Raw genomic sequence first — 23,498 nt, 5'->3', positions numbered from 1 at the left:
TGTGGTCTTTTAACATCTGGACAACTCCCCGCCTCCCTCCTTTTGCTCCTGCCCCTCCCCCCACCCCCCTTTTCGCTTTAAATACCCTTCCCTCTTACTTTGACCCATGCAAAACCTGGCCATCCTTCGAAGCCCAGGGAAGCGCCACCTCTTCCAAGTGACTTTCCCAGTTGAGTACATACAACATTCCTCTGTGCTTCTTTGTAAGCCCCTCCAGGCAATCACTATGTCTTAGTCATCTTTGGACTCCCCCATGGAGTTCAGCGAAAGAATCTTGTACTTAGTAGGGATTCAAGTTGTTGTTGTTGTTGTAGCAGATGGAACCCAAATGATGGAACCCGAACTCACTCCCTTTTCCACTGACCTGCTATGTTTAGGACGTCAGGGTCGCCCTAGTATTGTAATACAAAAAGAAGACCTTTTCTTGCTAAGCAAGCTCCATTTTGGCTGACTTCAGGAGAAAGGGAGATATAAGCCCATTACTTATAGAAGGTGTTTTATTGTATTCACCAAAGGATAATGGGAGGGAGAATGCAACAGTATAACAATGAAGGAAGGAAATGAACTAATTCCTGCTTTGGGGGGAAGTATACAATAGCTGTGCACCAGGCTGAAGGAGTGTTTTCCAAAAGCAAACAAAACAAAATGATTAATTATATGCACTGAAACCCACAGTGAGCACTTTCAATAGAGAAATGGGCTGTCCCATCACTGGAGCTCTCTGCATACTCTGAATTTGTAAATGCTGCCTCAAGACTCCGACTACGGGAAGTAGTCCCCCTAAAAGCATAACTAATATGCTTGGAGAATATTTTATATGATAATCATTTTTCTGCTTGTTATTCTCTTTGAACTTCAAAGAAAATGAAATGATCAGAGGGCTACTAAAAATGAATGAATATTCACCAGGGCTTCACCAGGGATGAAAAAATGTAGCATTAGTATTGTGAGAGTTTATCCTTTTGTAGTTTATCCCTTTGGGCTCAATAGGATGTCATTCATCATTTAAAGAAATAAGAGTTTGTGTATTTTTTCAATTTCTGTTCTCAAATAAAAGCCTGTTGCCATTATGTTCAGTTTATTGCCAAAAGTGCACACAACTGTTTAATAAAATATATGCAATAAGGGAAGATGAAGAGCAAACTGAGATTTTCCCCTATTTCAACAAATAGAATTGAAGTAAGGATTTAGTTAGGCGAACAGGGCATGCCAATTAGAAGAAAAGATTCCCTGAAGCCGTGTAAAATACAAGTAGAGAAAGTCATTCTACCTAGCCCCGTATTTACAATTGTGGAAGTTTTATAATTACTGCATAAATATTCGTCAAAATTCTTGTGTGAAACCAGGCACAAATGAAATGAAGGAGAAGTTTCACGTCGGCTTTATGATAGGAGGGAGACAGAGGGCCGGCCGCCCCTGGGTGCTCCTCACTGCACATCCCAGATTTCGCAGAGAAGCGGCGTGAACTTGTGGTCATTGACGCGCCAGGACATCAGCATCTCCGCGTGGTGGTGGTTGAATGTCCGCAACTCCGTCAGGCGGCCCAGGAGACAGGCGAAATGCTGGGGGTTCTCAGGCTGATGGATCTTGCACAGCTTCTGCAGCACGTCAAGCAGAGGTTCCTGAAGCTTCTCTACGGCCTCTCTGTCCTTTATGTATTGTCTGTCTGTTTTGTAGTTTGACATAAAACAACAAAGTTAAAAAGTGGAAGGTTTGCCCTAACTGGTTTGGCTCAGTGGATAGAGCGTCGGCCTGCGGACTGAAGGGTCCCAGGTTCGATTCCGGTCAAGGGCATGTACCTTGGTTGCGCGCACATCCCCAGTAGGAGGTGTGCAGGAGGCAGCTGATCGATGTTTCTCTCTCATCAATGTTTCTAACTTTCTATCCCTCTCCCTTCCTCTCTGTAAAAAATCAATAAAATATTTTAAAAAATAAAATTAAAAAGTGGAAGGTTTGGCATAATTATATTAAGGCTAACCTTTAGAATATATATATATATATATATATATATATATATATATATATATATGGAGAGAGAGAGATAGAAACATCAATAATGAGAGAGAATCATTTAGCGGCTGCCTCCTGCATGCCCCACACTGGGGATCAAGCCTGCAATCCGGGCATGTGCCCTGACCAGGAATTGAACCGTGACCTCTTGGTTCCTAGGCGACACTCAACCGCTGAGCCATGCTGGCCAGGCAAGGCTAACCTTTTTGAAGTGTAACTCACACATGTTGTACAGTTGAAATGCACAAATGAAGTGTTCAACTTGATGAATTTTCACATACTCACATGTACTCAGATAATCACAACTATATCAAGATATAGAACATTTACAGGCCTCCCTAAATTCCCCTTTCAATTAATGCCCCCAAAGTAGCATGTATGGTGAACATAAGTATCATTTCTGGTGGGTATAACCCAAGGACTGGAACTTGGGATGTAGGGTTTATACATGTAACACTTTAGTAGATACTGCCAAAATTTTTTTCTTCTTGCCCAGCCGATGTAGCTTAGTGGCTGGACATCAACCTATGAACCGGGAGGTCATGGTTCAATTCCTTGTCAGGGAACATGCCTGTGTTGTGGGCTCATTCCCCAGTATGGGGTATGCAGGAGGCAGCTGATCAATGATTCTCTCTCATCATTGATATTTCTATCTCTCTCCCTCTCCCTTTCTCTCTGAAATCAATAAAAAATATAAATCAATAAAAGAAGAAATGTTTTTCTTCTTTTTAATTATAATTTGTTATGGTACAACAAAGTAACAACTAGCTTCTGACTTAATTAATATCATATATAAAATGGTTTCAGGCTACAAATTCTGAATGTGGCATCACTTACTCCCAAATAAATAAGCAAAAAATAGAAAAATACATATACAGAGGCATTCATTTCAACATTGTTTAGAACAACAAAAAAAATGGAAGTATTCTGAATGTCCAAACATATGGCAAAAATTAAGTAAATTATTGGTCATCGATTCAATGGAATATGATGCATGCATTACAATAAACCTTTACATTATAATTTTTTTTAATGACATAGGGAAAGATGTTTGAAGAAAAGTACTTTAAAACAAGACATTATGGTGTGACTCAATTGGTTGGAGTGTCTTCCCATGCACCTAAAGGTTGTGGGTTCAATACCTGGTCAGGGCACATACCTAAGTTGCAGGTTCGATCCCCAGTGGGGGCCTGTGTGGGAGGCAACTGATCAATGTTTCTCTCATACATCAATGTCTCTCTCTCTTTTCTCCCTCTCTCTCTCTCTCTTTCTCTCTTTCCCCCACTTCCCCTATCTCTAAAAATCTGTAAAACATACACTCAGGTGAGGATTAATAAAATAAAATAGCCCAGCTGGTATGGCTCAGTGGCTGAGTGCCAATCCATGAACCAAGAAGTCATTGGTTCAATTCCCCATCAGGGCACACGCTCAGGGGTTGCAGGCTCCATCCCCGGGGGGCGGGGGGGGGGGGGGGGGGGAGCTTGCAGAAAGCAGCTGATCAATGATGTTTCTCTCTTATCAATGTTTCTATCTCTCTCTCTCCCTCTCTCTCTAAAAATCAATTAAAACATATATTTTTTAAAAAACTAAGCTGAAACCGGTTTGGCTCTGTGGATAGAGCGTCAGTCTGTGGACTGAAGGGTCCCGGGTTCGATTCCGGTCAAGGGCATGTACCTGGGTTGCGGGCACATCCCCAGTGGGAGATGTGCGGGAGGCAGCTGATCGATGTTTCTATCTCTCTCCCTGCCTCTCTGTAAAAAATCAATAAAATATATATTTTTTTAAAAAACTAAGATAGGTGTGACATGGGCTAAAAATAAATGAATAAAATAAAATTTAAAACACAGTATGCTTTCTATTATGTTAAAAAGTATGTGCATAATTTCATTTAGGCTCCTGTTTAATAACCCCTGAAAAAAATCTTACTTGACCACTAATTAAAATAACATTCTACTTCCACTTTCTCTCCTTATAGTCTCATCTTCATATTTTTGTAGCACTTGCCACCTCAATAATCACTACAAATTATTTTTTTATTTGTTGTTTTTCTTACCTTACTAGAATGTAGTAAGCTCCATGCAGCTGTGGCCTGCCTGTTTCCCTACCTCTATATTCCCCAATGTTTAGAACCATGTTTAGCATATGTAGGTATTAAAAATGCATTTACTGAATGAAAGTGAAGTTTAGAAGAAAGGCTGAGAAGAAATACACTAAATGTTAACATGATTCAGTTTGAAGCAGTGGGATTATAGGTCTTTTGATTTTTTTCTGTTTCTGTGTTTCTCAGATTTTCTTTAATAAACGTTATTATGATTATACTGGAAAAATGAACAAATAGCATAAAAATGAAAATCTAACATCAAAATTACCTGGAGAGAGAATAACAATTGCTGTAAGCAGAGCATACTCTTCTTGAGTCATTTTCAATTCTGCCACACTTTTGTAAAAACTAAACATCGGTGTTATGTATTCATCAGAAATACCTGTGGGGGAAATGTGAAAAATTGTAGAGGCATGGTAAAGTTGCTGAATACCTAAAATTATAAAATTACAAACACATCACATATACACACACATATGTGAATATTTGCACCCATATCCACATGTTTAAATAATGTCAATATATATTATATGTTCCAGCCAAAGGCCGGGCAAAGGTCAGCTAACAAAATCCTCAAAATAAGAATAAATCAATGATTGGTGAGTCTTTAATTTTGGTAGTGCCTTTGTTTTACTGTCTGACAATAAATGATAACGTTCCTGACTTGCCAAAAGAATCTTCTAACGTCACCCATTTTCCAGATGGGGTTTGCTCATCTTTTTCATATTAATATCTATAATCAAGGCATAGATAGCATCTTAAATAACCCCCCCCCATTATTGTTCTTCAGCCCAGAAGTGTAAACAGCTTCACTTAATAATGTTTAGAGTTCTTATCAGAGGCCTGATATCTCTCTGAATTACCAAACCTGTTCATCCATCACCTACTAGGCACTGGTGCTTGGCTGTTCTCTGCAAACTCACCATGTCCAAGATTAAGACACCATGAACAAGATGAAACTCTTCCTCTTCCTGCAAACCCAGCTCATTCCTACTGTTCCCACTCTCAGTGATTGCTACCCTCACCACCCGAAGCCCCACCTGACACTGAGACTCAGCCTCCCGCTCCTGTGCTCAGGGCCGAGTCCTGTGGTTAGACCGGCTACCTCTCACTGAGCGGCTCCCTCCCCGCTCCACTGCACCTGGAATTAACTTCGTTTAAGTCTTTATCCTCTTCATCCGGAGCACTGCAATGGCCGCCTCACTGGTCTTCCTGTCTTCAGTTTAATCTCCTTCTACCCATCTCAGAATTACCTTTCCAAAATTCAAATCACACCCTGACTCCCCACTTCCTACAAACCTTCAAAAATTCTCCATGGCTTTTGGCATAAATGTTCTCCCTTTTTACATAGGAAACTCCAGGACCTGTCCCCTGCCTACCCCACCACCCACTACTCGCCACATGAGAATCATAGGAATTCACAATTATTTCGTGCACTGTTCCAAACACTTCTTATGCTATAGCTCATTTAATCTTTCTAACATACCATGAGATAGGTACAGAGAGGTTATATAACTTGCCCAAAGACACAGCTGGTGAGAACCAGGATTCAAACCAAAACTAGCAGGCTCCAGAGTCCTGGCTCGTAGCTGTGACTAAGCTGCACAACCTTCCCATTATACCTCACGGCCTTTACTCAGCCATTGCAGTTCCTAAACAGTTCCCATTGCCCAGTTTTTTAAAAATTAATCCTCACCTGAGGATATGTTTTTGTTGAGTTTTTAGAGAGAGGAAGGGAGAGAGCGAGAGCGAGAGCGAGAGAGAAACATCAATGTGGGAAAAACATTGATAGGTTGCCTCCCATAACTTGCCCTGACTGGGATCGACTCACAACCCAGATATGTGCCCTGCCCTGGAATCAAATCCAGAACCTTTTGGTGTATGGGACGACACTTGAACCAACTGACCACCTGGCCAGGGCACATTACCCAGGTTTCATACATGTTGTTCTCTCTACTTGAAATGTCCTCCTCCTTTCTTTATCTAGCTTGCCCCACTTTGTAAGTTAAGGCTCCTTTGTGTTACTTCCTCCACTGATTCAACAAATACTAGTTTGGTGCCTGTTCTGTGCACAGATCCACTCCAGAAGAGCTTTGACAGCGGAATGTGGAGACAGGAAAAAAAAAGACTATGATGTGGCCTATGGATGAACTGAGAGGAACATGAGTTCCCAGGATTGGGCCACCCTAGGCCCCTCTATTCCATCCCACACCAGACCTAAAGCCATAGAGCTCTGGAGAGCCAAACCAGGATAAAACTGGATTCCAGATTCTAGAACATGTAAGTATAATCTGATATTACACTTCACAGAATCAGAAAGTCTAACTCCTGACCTCTAGAAGAATCTAAAGAAGCATCGCAAACCAAATCCTTGGTCTGTCTCTTTAGTCAAAATACCACACTTTTCTCCCCTTTGACTTTTGATTCTTGAAAAGATTCCCGTGGGTTCTCTTAATAATAGTGTTGTTGTGGAGAACCTTGGGGATTGCATCCTGTGGAAGACTGCCCTCCAGCCAGCTGTTTCCGGCTGAACTGAATGTCCAGGACCAAACTAGATATAACTTAAAATGCAGAGGGTTGGAGTGTGAGCGAGCCTGGGAGTATCAGTCCTGGCTTCCAACAAACAGTGGTTAAGAGGTAGTAACCAGTTCTGAGTTTGAAATCTGACCTATGACTTGGTCTTGGGCACATTACTTAAACTCTTTAAGCCTCAGTTTCCTCATCTGTGAAATGTGAATTATAACAATAGTAGCATATGAGATAATATATGTAGAGTGTCTGGCTAAGAGTAAAACCTGCATAAATATTACAGCCAATAATTATTATAAGAGCTATTATTATTGTTATTCAGGAGAATTGGATGAATGCATTAGTTCCATCTTAGTATCAATTCATTGTAATCTTAGGTTAAGCTCATATACCTTTGTGTATGCAAAGCTGTGTGTTTTTTTGTTGTTGCTGTTGTTTTGTTTTTAATAATTCTTTATTGTTGAAAGTATTACATATGGCCCCCTTTTTTCTCTCATTGACCCCCTCCAGTCCGCCCCCACCCTCCAACCCCCACCCTCCATCCCAGGCCCTCACCGCCCCATTGTTTGTGTCCATGTACCATGCATATATGCATACAAGGTCTTTGGTTGATTACCTCTCACCCACCCACCCTCCCCCGCCTTAAGGCAAAGCTGTGTTTTTGTTTTGCTTTTATAGTCTGCTGTTTCCTAGGGATGAATACAAATTGGCTGATCAGTGACTTGCTTCAGCATTTTTCTAGATAGTAAATTTTCCTGGTAGGGTTGTCCTTTCACACCTTCAAACAATGTCAGTCTTTGGCACTTGGGGACAATACCTATTAGTTGTGGTTATCTAAAATAATAACTCATGACTGTGCCATTATTTTACATAGTCCATGAAAATTTGGGAGTAATATTAAAGGCAGCTGATATTAAAATATTTAATTTTTAGAAATTGTCTTTGACTACCTAATTTTTTATTTTATTTGTCTTACCAAATCCCCACTTACTTTCCAAACATGTTACCTCTGTCACAGTGTAACAGAATCTAATTGAAGTTGATAATTTTAGAAAAATAGGTTAAAATGTATATTATGATTTCTCACTGGTACATGTTTTAAAGGAAAAAAGTGAACATAGAGAAGATGTAGAAAAACATAATAGAAGGGTTTTTAAAAATTATTTTCCTACAGGATGGATCAAATAGAAACCTGCTTTTGAATTAGAATCAATAATCAGAATTAAGCCCTGGCTGGGTAGCTCAGTTGGTTAGTGTTGTCCCAATATGCCAAGGTTGTGGGTTTGTTCCCTGGGCAGGGTACATTTAAGAATCAACCAATGAATGCATTAATAAGTGGAACAACAAATCGATGTCTCTCTTCCCCCCCTTACTCTCTCTCTCTCTCTCTCTCTCTCTCTCTCTCTCTCTAAAATAAATAAAATATAATCAGAATTAACCACAACAGCATGAACAAAGAAGTGTTTTAAGTCTCTATGAACAGCAATTTCTCATGTAAAAATGTAATAATAACTCCTTCCTGAAGGGGCAGTCTTTTCCCATTTTCCTGCTTCCTCCTTCCTGGAGACTTGCTTAAGGTTTGCTTCAATTGGGCTCTTTATGCCCAATTTGCTGATTTTTGGTCACAAGGGGGCACTATTTTCTAACATAAACATAAAGACTACTACGAAAAGTCCAAAGTTGTAAAAAACCGTTTATATTTCTGTTCCTCTGTTTCTTCTTCTCCTTTCTTTATCCAATGTTTTGTTGTTTCATTTTTATTTTTAAGAGGTCTGTGATTGATATATTAACTGGTCAATGATAAGAAATATTCTTTGAAAGAATAACTATTTGATAGAATCAACACTATGCTGTTGTAAGTTATTTTAAATGTAATTGTCTTTTATTTCCTAATTAACTTTCTAGTTTTCATTGGAGATAAAAATAGAGCAGAGGTAGGTGTGTGTGTGTGTGTGTGCGTGTGTGTGTGTGTGTTTGCACAAATGTGCATTTTATACAAGGGATCCTAGGATGCCCCATCCAGGTTTCAAGGTCAAATGCAAATTTTGTTCTCTCTCAGGAGCTTCCTCTGTCACCGTGTATCAGAATTAGTTGCTCCCGTCTCTATGTTCAATTCTATTGCACTTGTCACAACTCATTTCTTTCCATCCCATTAGAATGTGAAATACCATATAAATGTTATGAGAGTAGGAACCAACTATTCTCAGTGCCTGGCACACTGCCTGGCCAGTAAAGCGTGCTCCACAGATGCTTCTTGCTCATCTCTGTATCCTTAGTAACCAGCGTGCTGCTGAGACATGGCAGGAGCTTAATAAATGCATATTAAATTAGGCAATATTACATTTTGCTAGTTCTTATGATGAAGGTGACATAGTTATGAGATGTGATGGGGGAAAGGATGCTATTAAGACAATGGAAACATTCTCATGATGCTAAGAGAATGGACTCTAGCCTACAGCTAACTTGTACTCAGCGTCATTTGTGTCACAGTGTTGGTCTTAGTAAAAGCCTGCCAACAGCTCTAGCTGGTTTGGCTCAGTGGATAGAGCATCAGCCTGTGGAGTGAAAGGTCCTGGGTTCAACTCCGGTTAAGGGCACATACCTGGGTTGCAGACTTGACCCCTTGGCCCTACTCGGGGCATGTGCAGGAGGCAACCAATCGATGTGTCTCTCTCACATTGATGTTTCTCTCTCTCTGTCTCTCCCTGGTCCACTCTCTCTAAAAATCAATGGGAAAATATCCTTAGGTGAGGATTAACAATAAGAAAATATTTAATAAATAACACACCTCCCATTAGTCCTAGTGGCTAAAAGTTATCTGGCCAATTAGACCTTACCAGTGCTTAGGAATTGAGAGGGTTTGGACTATCAAGTCCCAGGTTCATCCCAATAAAATTCACCAATTTTTGAACATCTAATATGTGCCAGGTGCTGTGATAGTGCTGGGAATGATCCTCAAGCAGTTGACAGATTAATGCAAGAGGCAGATACATAAATAAACATATAATGTCCAAAATGGGACAAATATAAAAGGCTCATGGGTACAGCTAAGGGCTAATGAGAATATGAGCACATGTAATACTTCGATACTTTCTCTTATTTTGAGAAAACTTGCTTCCTACAATTTGAGCCCCAAATTTGTCCATGCCAAAATTATTACATGACCATTTTGAAAAGCAAAAGGAGAGCTGTTACCTATTTGAAACTTTGTGTAAGCATTTCCTTTTCTTATAAATATTCTATCATTGTTTCTTTATATTTCTAACCTTCATTTCAAAGATAGTATTGGAACCAAGAGTTTACATCTACTTCTTTAGAAAATATAGTTCTTATCATTGTTTTCATTTGTTTCCAAGTCTAAAGCAGTGAAGTCATAGGTACTTAAAGAGCAGAAAAATAAACTACATACTAGTATACTACATACAGCATACTTTAGTAAGCTACTAGAAACTAGCTACAACTTTATCACTCTAGTAAGAAGTTCTCCTTTCTCTGATCTCACCGCCTCTATTCATTTTATTAATTACTTAAAAAACATTTAAAATTGCTGGCTGTGCTTATACTTTATCTCTAACCAAAGGGCAAGAACCATATCTTACCAGTCTTTATATTCCCTACCAGCTGATAGTTGGCAAATGTAAGATCTTAGCAAGTAACAGGTGCACAGTAGAAAAAGGCGCTGGGCTTTGACTAGAACAGCTGTGTTCATCTCATGGCACTTTGCTGATTAACTGTATGACCTTGGGCAGACCATCTAGCCTCTCCAAGCCCATTCCCGCATCTATAAAATAGTGGCATAGCACCCCTTATGGGGTGACTGGGGATACTAACAGAATGAAATATGTAAAAACAAACCATTGCAAAATCACAAGATATACTGTCATCCTGATAAACACTTAATTGAATATTTCATATCTGTCTGTTATGGAGATCCAAAAAGGCCATAAAATACTATGAATTTCAGAGGTTAGTTATATGTGTAATTAACAGAACAAGTTTCTTTGGTTTGTGAGACGTTGTTGCTAATTTCTTTGCTGTTAAAATATAAATTCTTTCAGTGTTAGCAAGCCTATTTCAATCCTGATACCATATTTAATGGTATTATATGATTATTCCTATTTTTAATGAAACTGCCATCTTAAAAACCTAATTTTCATGCAACTACATTGGGAATAAAAATACTGATGCAGCAGAATTATGTAGAAACAACTTAACCACAGGTTTTGTCAGATATATGCTCTGAAGCCTCAGTTAACATAAACACTATAACCCTCATTAAATAAATGTATCTGAGGAGACCGTATGTTTGTTCATAGAATTGGGATGTAATAATAGCAAAGAAAGGTATATGAACTTGGAGAACAAGAAAAGAAATCTCACATTATATTCTTTAAAGAGTTGTGTAGGCATAAACAGGGTAACAGACATTGTTACTGTGGAATTCAAAGTACAATACAAATATGAATGTGTTAGATTTGCATAAGAATGAAAAGTTATTTTGAAAGGTCACCTGGCAAGGTCAGGTTTTTATGTGGTGTGTGGAAGAGGCAATGTTCTGAAAATCCACTGGGAGAAGCAAATTCATAAATATGAATAAATAGAAACATCATGATAGATAATAAAATACTAATCAGCATGCGAATTTGGATGCTTTTTATTTTCCCAATACGTGGTCAAATTATGGGTAAAGTATCTTATGAATTAGAGGCATGCATCTTTATTTATAGAGACCACAGGCTGGAAAACTTTTTTTTTCTGTTAATCCTCACCAGAGGATATTTTTTCCATTGCTTTTCAGAGACAGTGGAAGGGAGGGAGAGTGGGAGAGAGACAGAGAAACATCCATGTGAGAGAGACACATTGACTGGTTGCCTCCCGCATCTGCTCTGACCAGGGGAAGGGGAGCAAGCTTGTAACCCAGGCACATGCCCTTGGGAATCAAACCCGCAACCCTTCAGTGCATGGTCCAATGCTCTAACCACTTAGTAACACCAGCCAGAACTGGAAAACTTCATTATTGAACCTTTCAACACTTGCAGATTTAAGTTTTGAAATTTATGTTATCAAGCAAGATTTTTTTTTATCACATATTTTTAGCCTGCAAGACCCTCACCATTTCTCACCTAGTTGCGGCATTGGTCTCTCCCAGGTTTCTCTGCTTCTGTCTCAGTCTCTCTAACCCTTCCTTCATAACACTGCCAGAAAGATCTTTCTACAGTACCTCTACGGTCATGTCACATCTGGTCAGAATATTACAAAGGCACCCCATTATATAGTGACTAAATTAAACTACTTTCCTGGCATTCAGTGTCTTTTAGTATCTAGCACTTACTACAATGTCAGCTTTACAAATATTATTTTCTAATAATATTAAAGGACTTGTGAGTCCTATACATGGTTAATCTCTCATCCCTTCACATCTTTGCACTTTCTATGTTATCCTTTATATGCTAATATGCTAAGTGCCTGGTTGTCCGGTCGTCTGTTCAACCAATCAAAGCATAATATGCTAATGATATGCTAAGGCTGTTCAGCCGCTCACTATGACGTGCACTGACCACAGGGGGCAGACTCTCCGACTGGTAGGTTGGCTTGCTGATGGGGTCTGGCTGATTGGGATTGAATGAGATGGGCCAGACAAGCCCTGGAGCCCTCCCACAGTCCCTCCCCAGCTGGCCAACCTCCACATCCCTCCCAGGCCCCGACTTTGCACCAGTTGGGTCCCTCAGCCTAGCCCGCACCCTCTCACAATCTGGGATCCCTTGGGGGATGTTGGAGAGCTGAGTTTGGCCTGATCCTGCTCAACACAGGAGCTGACCCCTGGTGGTCAGTGTGCTCCCACAGGGGGAGTGCCACTCAGCCAGAGCCAGGCTCACAGCTGGCAAGTGCAGCAGTGGTGGTGGGAGTCTCTCCCACCTCCGCGGCAGTGCTAAGAATGTCCGACTGACGGCTTAGGCCCGGGGGGGGAGTGGGCCTAAGCCATCAGTCAGACATCCCCTGAGGGGTCCCGGACTGCGAGAGGGTGCAGGCCAGGCTGAGGGACCTCCCCAACTCCCCCCCCCCCGCCACCGCCCACCGAGTGCATGAATTTCATGCATGGGGCCTCTAGTTACCTTATAATGCTATATATCTTAGAATGCCTTTCTCAGACTTTTGTGGCTTGAGAAGTTTCTAATCATCCTCCAAGATTCAGCTATCAACTTTGCAAGCCTTTCTAACTTGCCAGAAGACTCACAGGAAGGCAGGGATTGTCACAAGGCTGAACCAAGTGCCTAGAATTAGATGCAATTTGGGTTCCTGAGTCTGGGGCAGGACTGGACCTGATGGGGTGAGTGAAATGGTTCTATATTCAGGGGGAAAACCATCTGAAAAGAAAATAAATGGACTAGACTCACAGCTTCAGATAATAAACCATCCATCCATCCATCCATCCATCCATCCACTTATTTATTTCACAGATGTTTGTTGAGCACCCACTCCAAGCCAGGCATGCACTAGGTACCTGGGTTAAAATGTGAAGTCAAAAAGAGGCAGCCCCGCCCTACAGAGTTTTTAATATCAAATCAAGGTCATTTGTAGAACAAATTATTAAAGTTAGCCATGATTTCAAAGAGATCAAACTAGTTATGGGGTCTATTTCAATATTTTCAACAAAAAAAGGGACATATAGCTAATAAGTAGTGGAGCCTAGATTCAAGCCAGATTCTTCATCATCACTGTCTCTCTCTCTCTTTTTTTTTTTTAACATATTCTATTGATTTTTACAGAGAGGAAGGGAAAGGGATAGAGAATTAGAAACATTGATGAGAGAGAAACATCGATCAGCTGTCTCCTGCACACCCCGTACTGGGGATGTGCCCGCAACCAAGGTATATGCCCTTGACTGGAATCAAACCTGGGACCCTTCAGTCTGCAGGCCAAGGCTCTATCCACTGAGCCAATCTGGATAGGGCACCACTGTCTCTTGATGTATAAACCAAGAACACGTCAACCGGAGTAAGATTCTTTGATAATTGGAGACATATGTGTAAAATTAAAAATACTTTATCATATGAGTCATCATCTGTTTTTACTTTATTAGTTTTTAAAAAGCTAGATTTGACTCATGTGTTTTCCTAAACAGAGCAGTGTCATGGTGAATGGACACCAGGACCAAACAGCCGGCCAGGTAAACTGGAGAGGCATCTTCCATCACAGGCCGCAGCCACAACTTTCCGCAGAGAGAGAACCACCGATTTACATTCAATAGCCTGAACTATGAAAATTCAGCAGCCTGCAGCTCATCCTTCCCAAGATAACTGTCAATTACTCATTGCAACTTTAAAATAAAGATATTTGCCCATTAATTAATAATTACTTACTTCCTCCTTCTAATCAATGGGCATAAAGTTTCCGTTAAGCAAGATGAGTAAGTCCCAGAGATCTGCCGTTCAACATTGCACCTACAGTCAACAATACCACTTAAATAGTTGTTAAAAGGGTATATTTCAGCCCTGGTCGGTTTGGCTAAGTGAATAGAGCATCGGCCTGTAGACTGAAAGGTTCCAGGTTCGATTCCGGTCAAGGGCATGTACCTTGGTTGCAGGCACATTCCCATTGGGGGTGTGCAGAAGGCAGCTGATTGATGTTTGTTTCTCATCAATGTTTCTAACTCTCTATCCCTCTCTCTTCCTTTCTGTAAAAAATCAATAAGATATTTTTTTTAAAAAAGGGTATATTTCATGTTAAATATGCTTACCACCATAAAATAAAATAAAAAATCAGGATATTTAAGTAGCCAGCCAAATGACTGGTTAAGCATCAATCAGAAAAATTTATGGCACAGAATATCCAATTGAGAAGAATTAAGAAAAACAGTAAGACTTGGACTGGATAGTGCCTTGGGGGTTACCAATTCAATCCTTCTCCCTTACCCACAGTCTCCTGAACACACACACACACACACACACACACACACACACACACACACTGTCCAGGACCAGAACCCACATTTCTTGACACAATGTCTTTTAAAGGGTGAAAGGCTGCAATAATATATTTCCCAGATCCTTCTCTTCCTCTCCATTTCTCCCAGCAGCAGGGGTCACACCCTTGATACTTCCTGCCTCCTACCAGGTGACTCTCTTCCTGGCTTATCCTAATATTTCTGGAAGATTTGTAAAGCATAATTTGATGTTTGATGTTTTCCCTTCCCACTCAAAAATCTCTGTCTGGCCATTACATAGGAAATAAAGAATAAAATCTTTACTCCAACATTTAAGGTCCTCAACCATTTTGTTCTATGTTTTCTTTTTATCTCTTTTTACTATAACTCTTAATCTGATCAAACTCAATTATTCACTCTTCTTTGCATGCAGAACCTGAGCGTGCAAAACCTGAGCTTTCTTGCCTCAATCCTTTGCTCCTGCCTGTCCTTACCTCCTGCACCTCCACCCAGTATCACATCAAATATCATTTAAGGTCCAGCAAAAATGCCAATGAAACCTTTCCCGACCCCTTCCAACTAGAGGTCATCTCTCTCTGTTATTCTCTTCCACACTTTAACTCTCTCTTAACATATCTCTCTAGCTCATATCTTCCAGGGATGGGGAAACTTCTTTATGTCAAGGGCCATTTGGATATTTACAACATCATTCACTTAATGTAATTCAGTTAATATAAATTTATGTTGCTATGAAAAAAGCTCCTAGATTTATTGAATTTTGAGTCCCGCCTGTGGTTGCTTTGGCAGAGCCAGTATCTTGCTCCTGTGAGTTGCTAAACTGAAATATCAATGGGTATATAGGAATAATGCATCTTTTAAAAGTGTTTTTTAAAATCTACCCATGATGCTAATTATGCTTTCAATTTTAAACTAAGAAAAAAAAAACCATAATGACTATAGTAAGGCTCCTTTAAAAAAATATTTTTAATTTTCAATTATTTTACTTACATCACAGGTGCAGAACCCTTCTTTCCAATTTCTATTCTAAAATACTGGCCTTGTGAGTATTTAAACTTGTTCCAGTCAATTATAGAATAATAACACTTGAGGGGAAAAAAGATCTTCAAAATTCATCTCATCTCATTCATACCCCCAACCCATGTGTAAAATCTCTCGGGAAAATAAGAACTGATTCTATTTCAACTATCTTTTGAGATAAATTGCATAGAATTTCTAGTAATCCATTCTGATATCATTGTTATTATTATTATCATTATTATTATTATTATTATTACATCACCATTTCCCTTACCTTTGGCAACCATCATCTGTTCTCTGTAATTATGAGTCTGTTTCGGTTTTATTTTGTTGAGACATTTTGATGTTGCTGACCCTCCATGTTACAATATTGCTCCATAATAAGTTAAACCAAGTTCCTCAAACTATTATTTCATTTGCCTTTTGAGAGACACTGCAGTGCAGTGTTTAAGACACATGACTCTCTCATCTATAAAATGGTAAAAATAACATACTTATTTCATAGGCTATTTTCAAGGATTTGATGGACTCATATATGTAAAGTGTTTAGAACAGTGACTGAAACCTAGTAAGTGATATATGTGTTGCTATTTTTATTTCTTCTTATTTTTCTTTGAATAAAGATGGTTAGTAGTTTGATACTTGGGCATTCAGACCTGGAGGCTTTGAATAAATGAGTCTTTTTCTGGACTGAATAACCACAGTTCCTTTACGCTATATTTTTTTACAAGACTAATTTCCCAAATTTTTAAAAATACCCCCTGTAGCCCTTCATCTCAGTGAAGTGAAAAGAGTTCATATTTTGCTATTGCAACAAGGATTTTTTAAACCAAGACTCTAAAGGTCCCATCTATTTAACACCTATCTTTAAGGGTCATTCTCCATGTTACTCATAATGGGCATTTGACATTGGGTAAGACAAGCAAGAGCCCTGCCTTCATGGGATATACAAATTCTTAGCTGCAGAAACAAACTCGTTTTATCGTTAAGCAAGTCACATACCACTCTTTCGGATTCTCTCTTCCAATAGGTCAGCATGCCCAGCTGGAAGTTTCTTATTGAAAATCTCAGCTGAACGGAGGAACATAGCTTCAACTGCAGACCCTTTCAGCAAAGCAATCTGATCTTCATGGTCCAAAGTCTGAAATCCTGCATGAAGGTGATAATGAAATCAATATCAAGGAGTCATGAAATGCTATAAAACAGTATTCATCATCACCATCACCCCCATTGATAAAACATTTTCATGAAATTATTTTGTAGTTGTTTTAAGAGTGGATAGTGAAGTCAATAAGTATCTATTGTTCTCTCCCAAATAGAAGCTGACTTTTATCCTCATTGAATAGGATTTGATAAAAAAGTTGGGTAAAAGAGGATCCACATCAAACATATATATATATGTTATGGCAGAGACCGGCTGATGCAGATGAAGCCACCCTCAAAAGTTAAAGGCAAGCAGATTCTCTTTGAACCATTATTTTAGTTACATCTGGTGTCAGAGGTCAACTCCGCAGAATGGAAGTTTCCACAAGCCAGAAAAATCTTTACGTGTATCCAGAGGTTTAAAGAAATATTTAGCCAGCTCATGGATCTTTAGTCAACCTGGAGAATGGGTAGCATTTCCAATAAAACAAACAAACAAACAAACAAGGTCATGTTGCGCTATCTTCTCTAAGCTCAGCCCTCCACCATGCAGGGTGGGGGAAATGACTGACTGAAGTAATGAATGGGAAACAAACAAAGCTCATGTGCACATGTGTACACACACACATACCACGAATAGAGATAAAATAAGGATAATGCCCTCAGGGCCTAAGTGGCCTAAGAAAGTATTAAATAGCAATGGGAGTTTGGAGAAGAGAGTAACGCTAAGGATAAAGAAGTAGTGTCACTTTCAGAGAATCTAAGGGCTCCTTTGCGCGCAGGAGACGTGCCAGGTCTCTAGCACTCTGAACAGGCCTCAGTGAACTGTGGAATGGAATCCCTCAGCTTGGTCCTTCACAAAACACTCTTTCATTATTAGTACTGCATAACTATTATTACTATTTGTAATCATGTCATTTCTATAATTATTGTTAAAACATTTTTTCTTTCTCGAGGGTTGTCTTTTCTTTCCTTCTGTGTTTTTATTTTTTTCCTTCTAGTTTGCTCATTAAACACACATTAATTAAACTCTCTCCCTAACGATCTAGTCCAGGCACAGGATTGAAGAGGTGTGTAAGATATTGCCATTGCTTTCAGATAAGTTACCTTATTGTAAGTTAAGATTTTTATTTGTCCTCAATATTTTTGGTTAAAGATCAACTGACCATTTGAACTGAAAAATCTTTTCCCATAAACAACAAAAAACATCGTATTTCTCCCTTTCCAGTATCTCTTCCCACCGTTTCTAACTCTTGAATAATCATGTTTTTGATCAAGATTGCCTTCAGCTTAATTATCATAAAACAAATTAAGTTCTGTTGTTCATTGTTAATAAAGAAATGAGAGAATATTAATGTTTCCATGATAACGAGAACTTCTTCCCACATTTTATGAGTTTTATGTAGGCTTATGTTTATCTCTGACACATTTAATAAAATAATAGCATAATGCTGGCAAATTAACATGTTTAATTAAAATCTTATGTCAGAAGTTACCTTCTGTAATTTAATATTACTGTGTTATGCAGCTATACAAGGTATTTATTATATTCTTCTAGACCGTGAGATTTTAATGTGCTAATATATTTTTTAAAACAATGAAACAACTTAAACCTATTGACTTAGATTGCATTGAAATTGTATCTAAAAGAATTGGACTCTGGGAGATAAGAAGCTTGCATTCCAGTTTCCTGTACTGTCACCATCAGAATGACTGGATAAATCCCTCTCCCTCATCCCACACATGATGGACACTTGTTCATTAAGTGCTACCAATTTTTAAATCTCTCTTTACTTAGTTTCCTATTATCTCTCCCACTGCCCTATTTATTTATTTCAAGCCCTATTGCTTGGACTAATGCAGTAGCATAGTAACTGATCCTCCTTACCTCCAGTCCCTGTTCAAATCCATCTAATACAAACTAATAAAGCTATATCTCTATAACATAAATCTCATCATTTCCCTCTTTTAAAAAAAAGTCACCAAGAAGTCTTTATCATCCAGGGGATGAGAATTAAAACCCTTAGTTAAGCCCTAACTGGTGTGGTACCAGCTTACCTTATGTCTAACCAAGGAGCCACAGATATTATGCTACAACCACGGTGAATTTTCTCTTCCTTCTCTAATAATTTGATTCTTACTCATGCCTCATTATATTTTCACAAGCAGATTTCTTGATTTCAAATGACCCTTCTCCTCAATGTCACCTGAAAGCTCCTTTTTGTTTTAGATTCAACGCAAATATGACTCTCTCAGAAGCCTTCTTGTCTTTTTCAAATATAATCAGCAATTACTTCCTTTTTGTTCAAACAGCACTTTGCATACATTTTTTTAATTATACCCTTTAATCACTCTCCTAGTAGGTAATAGCTAGGTACTTAGTATAGAGTAGGTATCAACAAACATTATTAAATGAATAAATGGATGAATCACAACTTATCAAAGCCACAATTTCTTAATTTATCAATTTGGAAGAATTAACATCAATGATTTTTAAATATCCTATATGGCGCTAACATTTTTTTAAATATATTTTATTGATATTTTTACAGAGAGGAAGGGAGAGGGATAGAGAGTTAGACGCATCAATGAGAGAGAAACATCGATCAGCTGCCTCCTGCACACCTTCTGCTGGGGATGTGCCCGCAACCAAGGTACATGCCCTTGACCGGAATCGAACCTGGGACCTTTCAGTCTGCAGGCCGATGCTCTATCCACTGAGCCAAACCGGTTAGGGCAAACATTTTACGTCTGTAGCAGACATATTAAACCAGATGTGAGATAATTCTCCTTTTGCAACAAACAGACTTGCCTCTCTTAATATCATAAGAATATCACACAGTGTAGCAGAGAAGTAACTACATGTAGATACCTGGTAGCTTTTTTGTGAATTCTACAAGAATCTGTACATGACTGGTAGCCATTTCAGTTAAAATGAGAAAATTTTCTTCTGCACTGAATTCTTCTTTTAACTGAATTTTAAGAAAAAAGCAAATGATTAATAAGTAGATAAAAGGATAAAACAATATAAAATCATTAGGCTAAAGAACCTAGACAATAACATTTAAAACCCCAGTTCATACTTTTCAGATCCTGGAGAGCAATTATTATTACCAAGATGGATATGAGGCTTCTTTCTCACTAGTTATTTAATGCTGCTAAAAGCTTAAATGTATAACAAATTCTTGGCTCTAATCATTTCAAAGTAACATGTTTATATATTAATTCCACCTCAAACATAGCAAACGCCCCCAAAAACATTAAGTTTAAGCCCATGCATTTTCAGATAATGTACGTACAATTTTATTTGTGATTTCCTGAGGCATCCTCTGTTTGCTATATGAATCCATAATATAATGTAGAAGATTCTGTTGATCCAGGGTGAGTTCAGTTTTCTCCTACACTGGCAAAAAAATAAAAGATGTTAGGGAGGGTGGCTATGAGGCATATTCTCTCTCTCTCTCTCTCTCTCTCTCTCTCTCTCTCTCTCTCTCTCTCTGTCCATACACACACACACACACACACACACACACACACACACACACTCATCTGGAGTAAACAAAATATCAGAAATTGCTGAGGAAAGCCATAAATATAGCAGGAACTGTATGCTCTGATTGTGTCATCACTTTTTCTGAGCCCTTGGGCAAGCCATATCCTATTTCATTAAATTTGTCTCAAGGTACTCATTTTCCTCTGTAAAATAGGGAAAAACGAACTATTTCTTTCATGTATTTCTTAGGAATAAATAATAATCTGGATTTGAAGCCTATTGAGCCCATTCGTAGAGAAGTTCAGTGAAAGTTCAAGGTTTGACCATAACTAAGGAAAAGTTCCCCCATATAACACAGAGACCCCATTTGAGGGTATTTATTTAGAGCAGGGGCTGACACACTGGGGCTCATGGACCGAATCCACCTGGTTTTGTAAATCCACTGGAAGATAATCATACTCATTTATTCATGTATCACCAAAGCTACTCAATGTTGGGTAGTTGAGATGGAGACCTTGTGGCCAAAGCCTAAAATATTTGGCACTTTACAGAAAAAAACTGCTGACCCCTAAAGTAGAGAGTCCTCCATCTGGACAATTCAGCCCCTAGACATCTCGTTCTCCCTTACTAGCATCTTTGGAAGAGGGTGGATAATTGTGTCAATTCTTTGTTTCCTTATACCAAAGATGAAGCACTATGGCAAAATAATACTTCCATACCAAATACTTTTCCTGTGATAAATATAAAATAATATATCTGAAAAACTAAATGTGGATGATTTTTTTGTCAGTAGTGTAATAAATATTTGAAAAATGATTTGAAAAATCAATAAATGATTTGAAAAAAAAAATGGAGTTTTGGTTTTTCAGCTAATGGCAACTTAAAATTCCTTTAAGTGCCCTGTGCATTATCAGTATGTTTAGCTAATCATACAAGATGCCATTCCTCTATTTGTCCCAAGTTGCTCGAAGGATTTATTGAGTGATCTGTGACCTCAGGAGAAGAGCTTTTCTCTATTGGTGCAGAGATGTGCATTCACCCTGTTTTACCCATCGGTAAAGACTGGCTCATGCCCTGGCCGGTTTGCTCAGTGATTAGGGCATTGGCCCATAAATGAAAAAAGTCATTCCCAACCAAGGGCACATACCTTGGTTGCAGGTTCAATCCTCGGCCCCAGTGGGGGTAAGAGTGGGAGGCAACCAATTGATATGTCTCTCTCACCTTGATGTTTTTCTCTCTCTCTTTCTCTCTCTCCCTCCCTCCCTCCCCCTCCTCTTTCTCTCTTCTACTCTCTAAAAAAAATTAATGGAAATAATATCCTCAGGTGAGGATTTAAAAAAAAAAAAAAGACTGACTCACAGCCTCTATCAAATCCACACCCTTCCCAGTCTGAACCTCCCTTCTCACTGGCCAGGAAAAAATGGTCATCAAAACTCAGTTTGAAAAAATGCCTTTTATACACCAAACCATTTCTACTGGCAACATCTGGGCAGTAGGAATGAAACGGAGCCAGGGAAAACTCCCCCTTTTTTTACTTTATACACTCCTACTATCTGACTTTTACACAAAAGGATGTATTATTCTCTTGGTTAAAAAGAAACTCATTCACCCGTGGACACAGACAATGCGGGGGGGGGGGGGTGCGGGTCTCGGAGTGGGGGGAGAGGGATTGGGCTAGGAGAGGTTAAGGGGGGACCTATGAAATACTTTCAACAATAAAGATTGTTGAAATAAAGAAATAAAGAAAAATAAAAGAAAAAAAATAAAGAAAAAAAAAGGAAACCAAAGAAACCCACTCAATGCCCAGGTGAAGTGAAATCCTGCTCATGGCTGTGGTTCTCACATGACAGCCTCCCAGCCAGACCACGACGTGCCTAGCAGCTCCGCGGCACTGGCTTTGGCAGACACCGTGGCGTGTTCTTACCCTGCCTGACTTAGTGGTCGAGCTCACTTGCCGCAGGCCACGCCCTTCGCTGTCTTCATTAACCGTCTGATCTGCATGCTGCTTCACGTTTTTCCTCAGTCGTTTGGATTTACACTGAATTTCAGTTAACAAGCCTGAAAAAAATAAACACAGGGACTTAACCAACCACCGAAAGTACTGTTGGGTGTGTGGTCACGAGACTTGGCCTGGCACAGGAAATGTGTCCTCTGTGAGTCTCAGCTTCTTTATTTGTAAAATAGGAATAATATCTACCTTGCATGGTTTTGTGTATATTAAATGTTATGTCATTTTTTAAACTTAGTTTTATATAAAGGATGTGATGCGAAGCATTATACAAATGCAAGGTATTTGATCAATACAACGAAGAATGACACTCCCTGTTCTTGTCCTGGGGAACTTTGAAAGTGATTGTTTCAAGACGTAATATTAATATTATAACTGCACCATAAGGCATGTATTCAATTTCACATTGAGCACATAAGTAATCATGTGGAATCAAACAAATGTCAAGATCCTTTAGGAAAAAAAATTCCAATCCTGTTCATTTTCAGAACTGTATAAATGATTGAGAACATAGTTAAAGATGGAAATAACTCAAGGGGACCTAGACATTTTCTTTTGAATAATCATATAATGTCATCACTAATTTACACTAAACAGAGCTATATTATCTTCCACATTCCTATTTAACTTCCTCATTCTCTCAATGTGAAGGAAATGAAATCCCAGGAATTTCTTTGTCCAGGGAATTCGGTTTATAGGATCACATGAAAGCTTTGCACGTGTTCCTGGTCAAGTCCATGTGCATAAATAATATTATAGCCTCTTCTATTATAGGTGGCATCATGAAAAACATCCCCGGAGCCCCAGTTGGGACAAGTTCATGTTTAAGTGATGAGCCACATGAACCGCCTGGTATCGAAGCAAATGTTTCCATGGCAGGATTGGGTTCCGGTAGTAGCCCCTCCTGCAGTCTCCTGTTTCATACATGCTGAGAGGAGATTGTGATCGGCCACCATAAAACTTTCATCCTCCCGGCGTGGGATTATTTACACTGACCTATTTTCCGCCTCCTGCATGCATTATCTGTCTGGGTCCATCCCAGTTGCCTGTATGGTTTGGGAATAATAGCACTGGAATCGCCTTCCAGAGGCTTTTCTTTCATGTGGCATTCCCTCCCTGACTGTGATCATCCCCTTGGTGACATCTGTTTGTCTCCTTGTGTTTGGAGGGGAACAGGACCTATCTCAGAATCTGAGTGGTCTGGAGAATTTGCAGAATGAAAAATGAATATGTTATATCCTAGCATGCATTC

At 39.2% G+C, this 23,498-nt stretch overlaps 1 protein-coding gene across 2 annotated transcripts in view; it reads right to left on the bottom strand.

The window, feature by feature from the left end:
• Positions 1-486: 486 nt before the first annotated feature.
• Positions 487-23,498, bottom strand: part of NR1H4 (nuclear receptor subfamily 1 group H member 4) — a 57,545-nt gene continuing 34,533 nt past the window's right edge. For both annotated transcript variants that reach the window (XM_081084973.1, XM_081084972.1), the window contains exons 4-9: positions 22,163-22,296; positions 20,045-20,143; positions 19,618-19,717; positions 16,605-16,751; positions 4,380-4,493; positions 487-1,666 (exon numbers count right to left, since the gene is read on the bottom strand). In XM_081084973.1, coding sequence (XP_080941099.1) covers positions 1,428-1,666; positions 4,380-4,493; positions 16,605-16,751; positions 19,618-19,717; positions 20,045-20,143; positions 22,163-22,296 — 833 coding nt within the window. In that variant the 3' untranslated portion in view covers positions 487-1,427. The remainder of the gene's footprint in view (positions 1,667-4,379; positions 4,494-16,604; positions 16,752-19,617; positions 19,718-20,044; positions 20,144-22,162; positions 22,297-23,498) is intronic.

This window comes from Myotis nattereri (assembly GCF_964212035.1).
Source record: "Myotis nattereri genome assembly, chromosome: 2".
NCBI classification, from domain to species: domain Eukaryota; kingdom Metazoa; phylum Chordata; class Mammalia; order Chiroptera; family Vespertilionidae; genus Myotis; species Myotis nattereri.
Note: the sequence above shows the minus strand (reverse complement) of the source record. Positions and strands in the feature narration are given on the sequence as shown.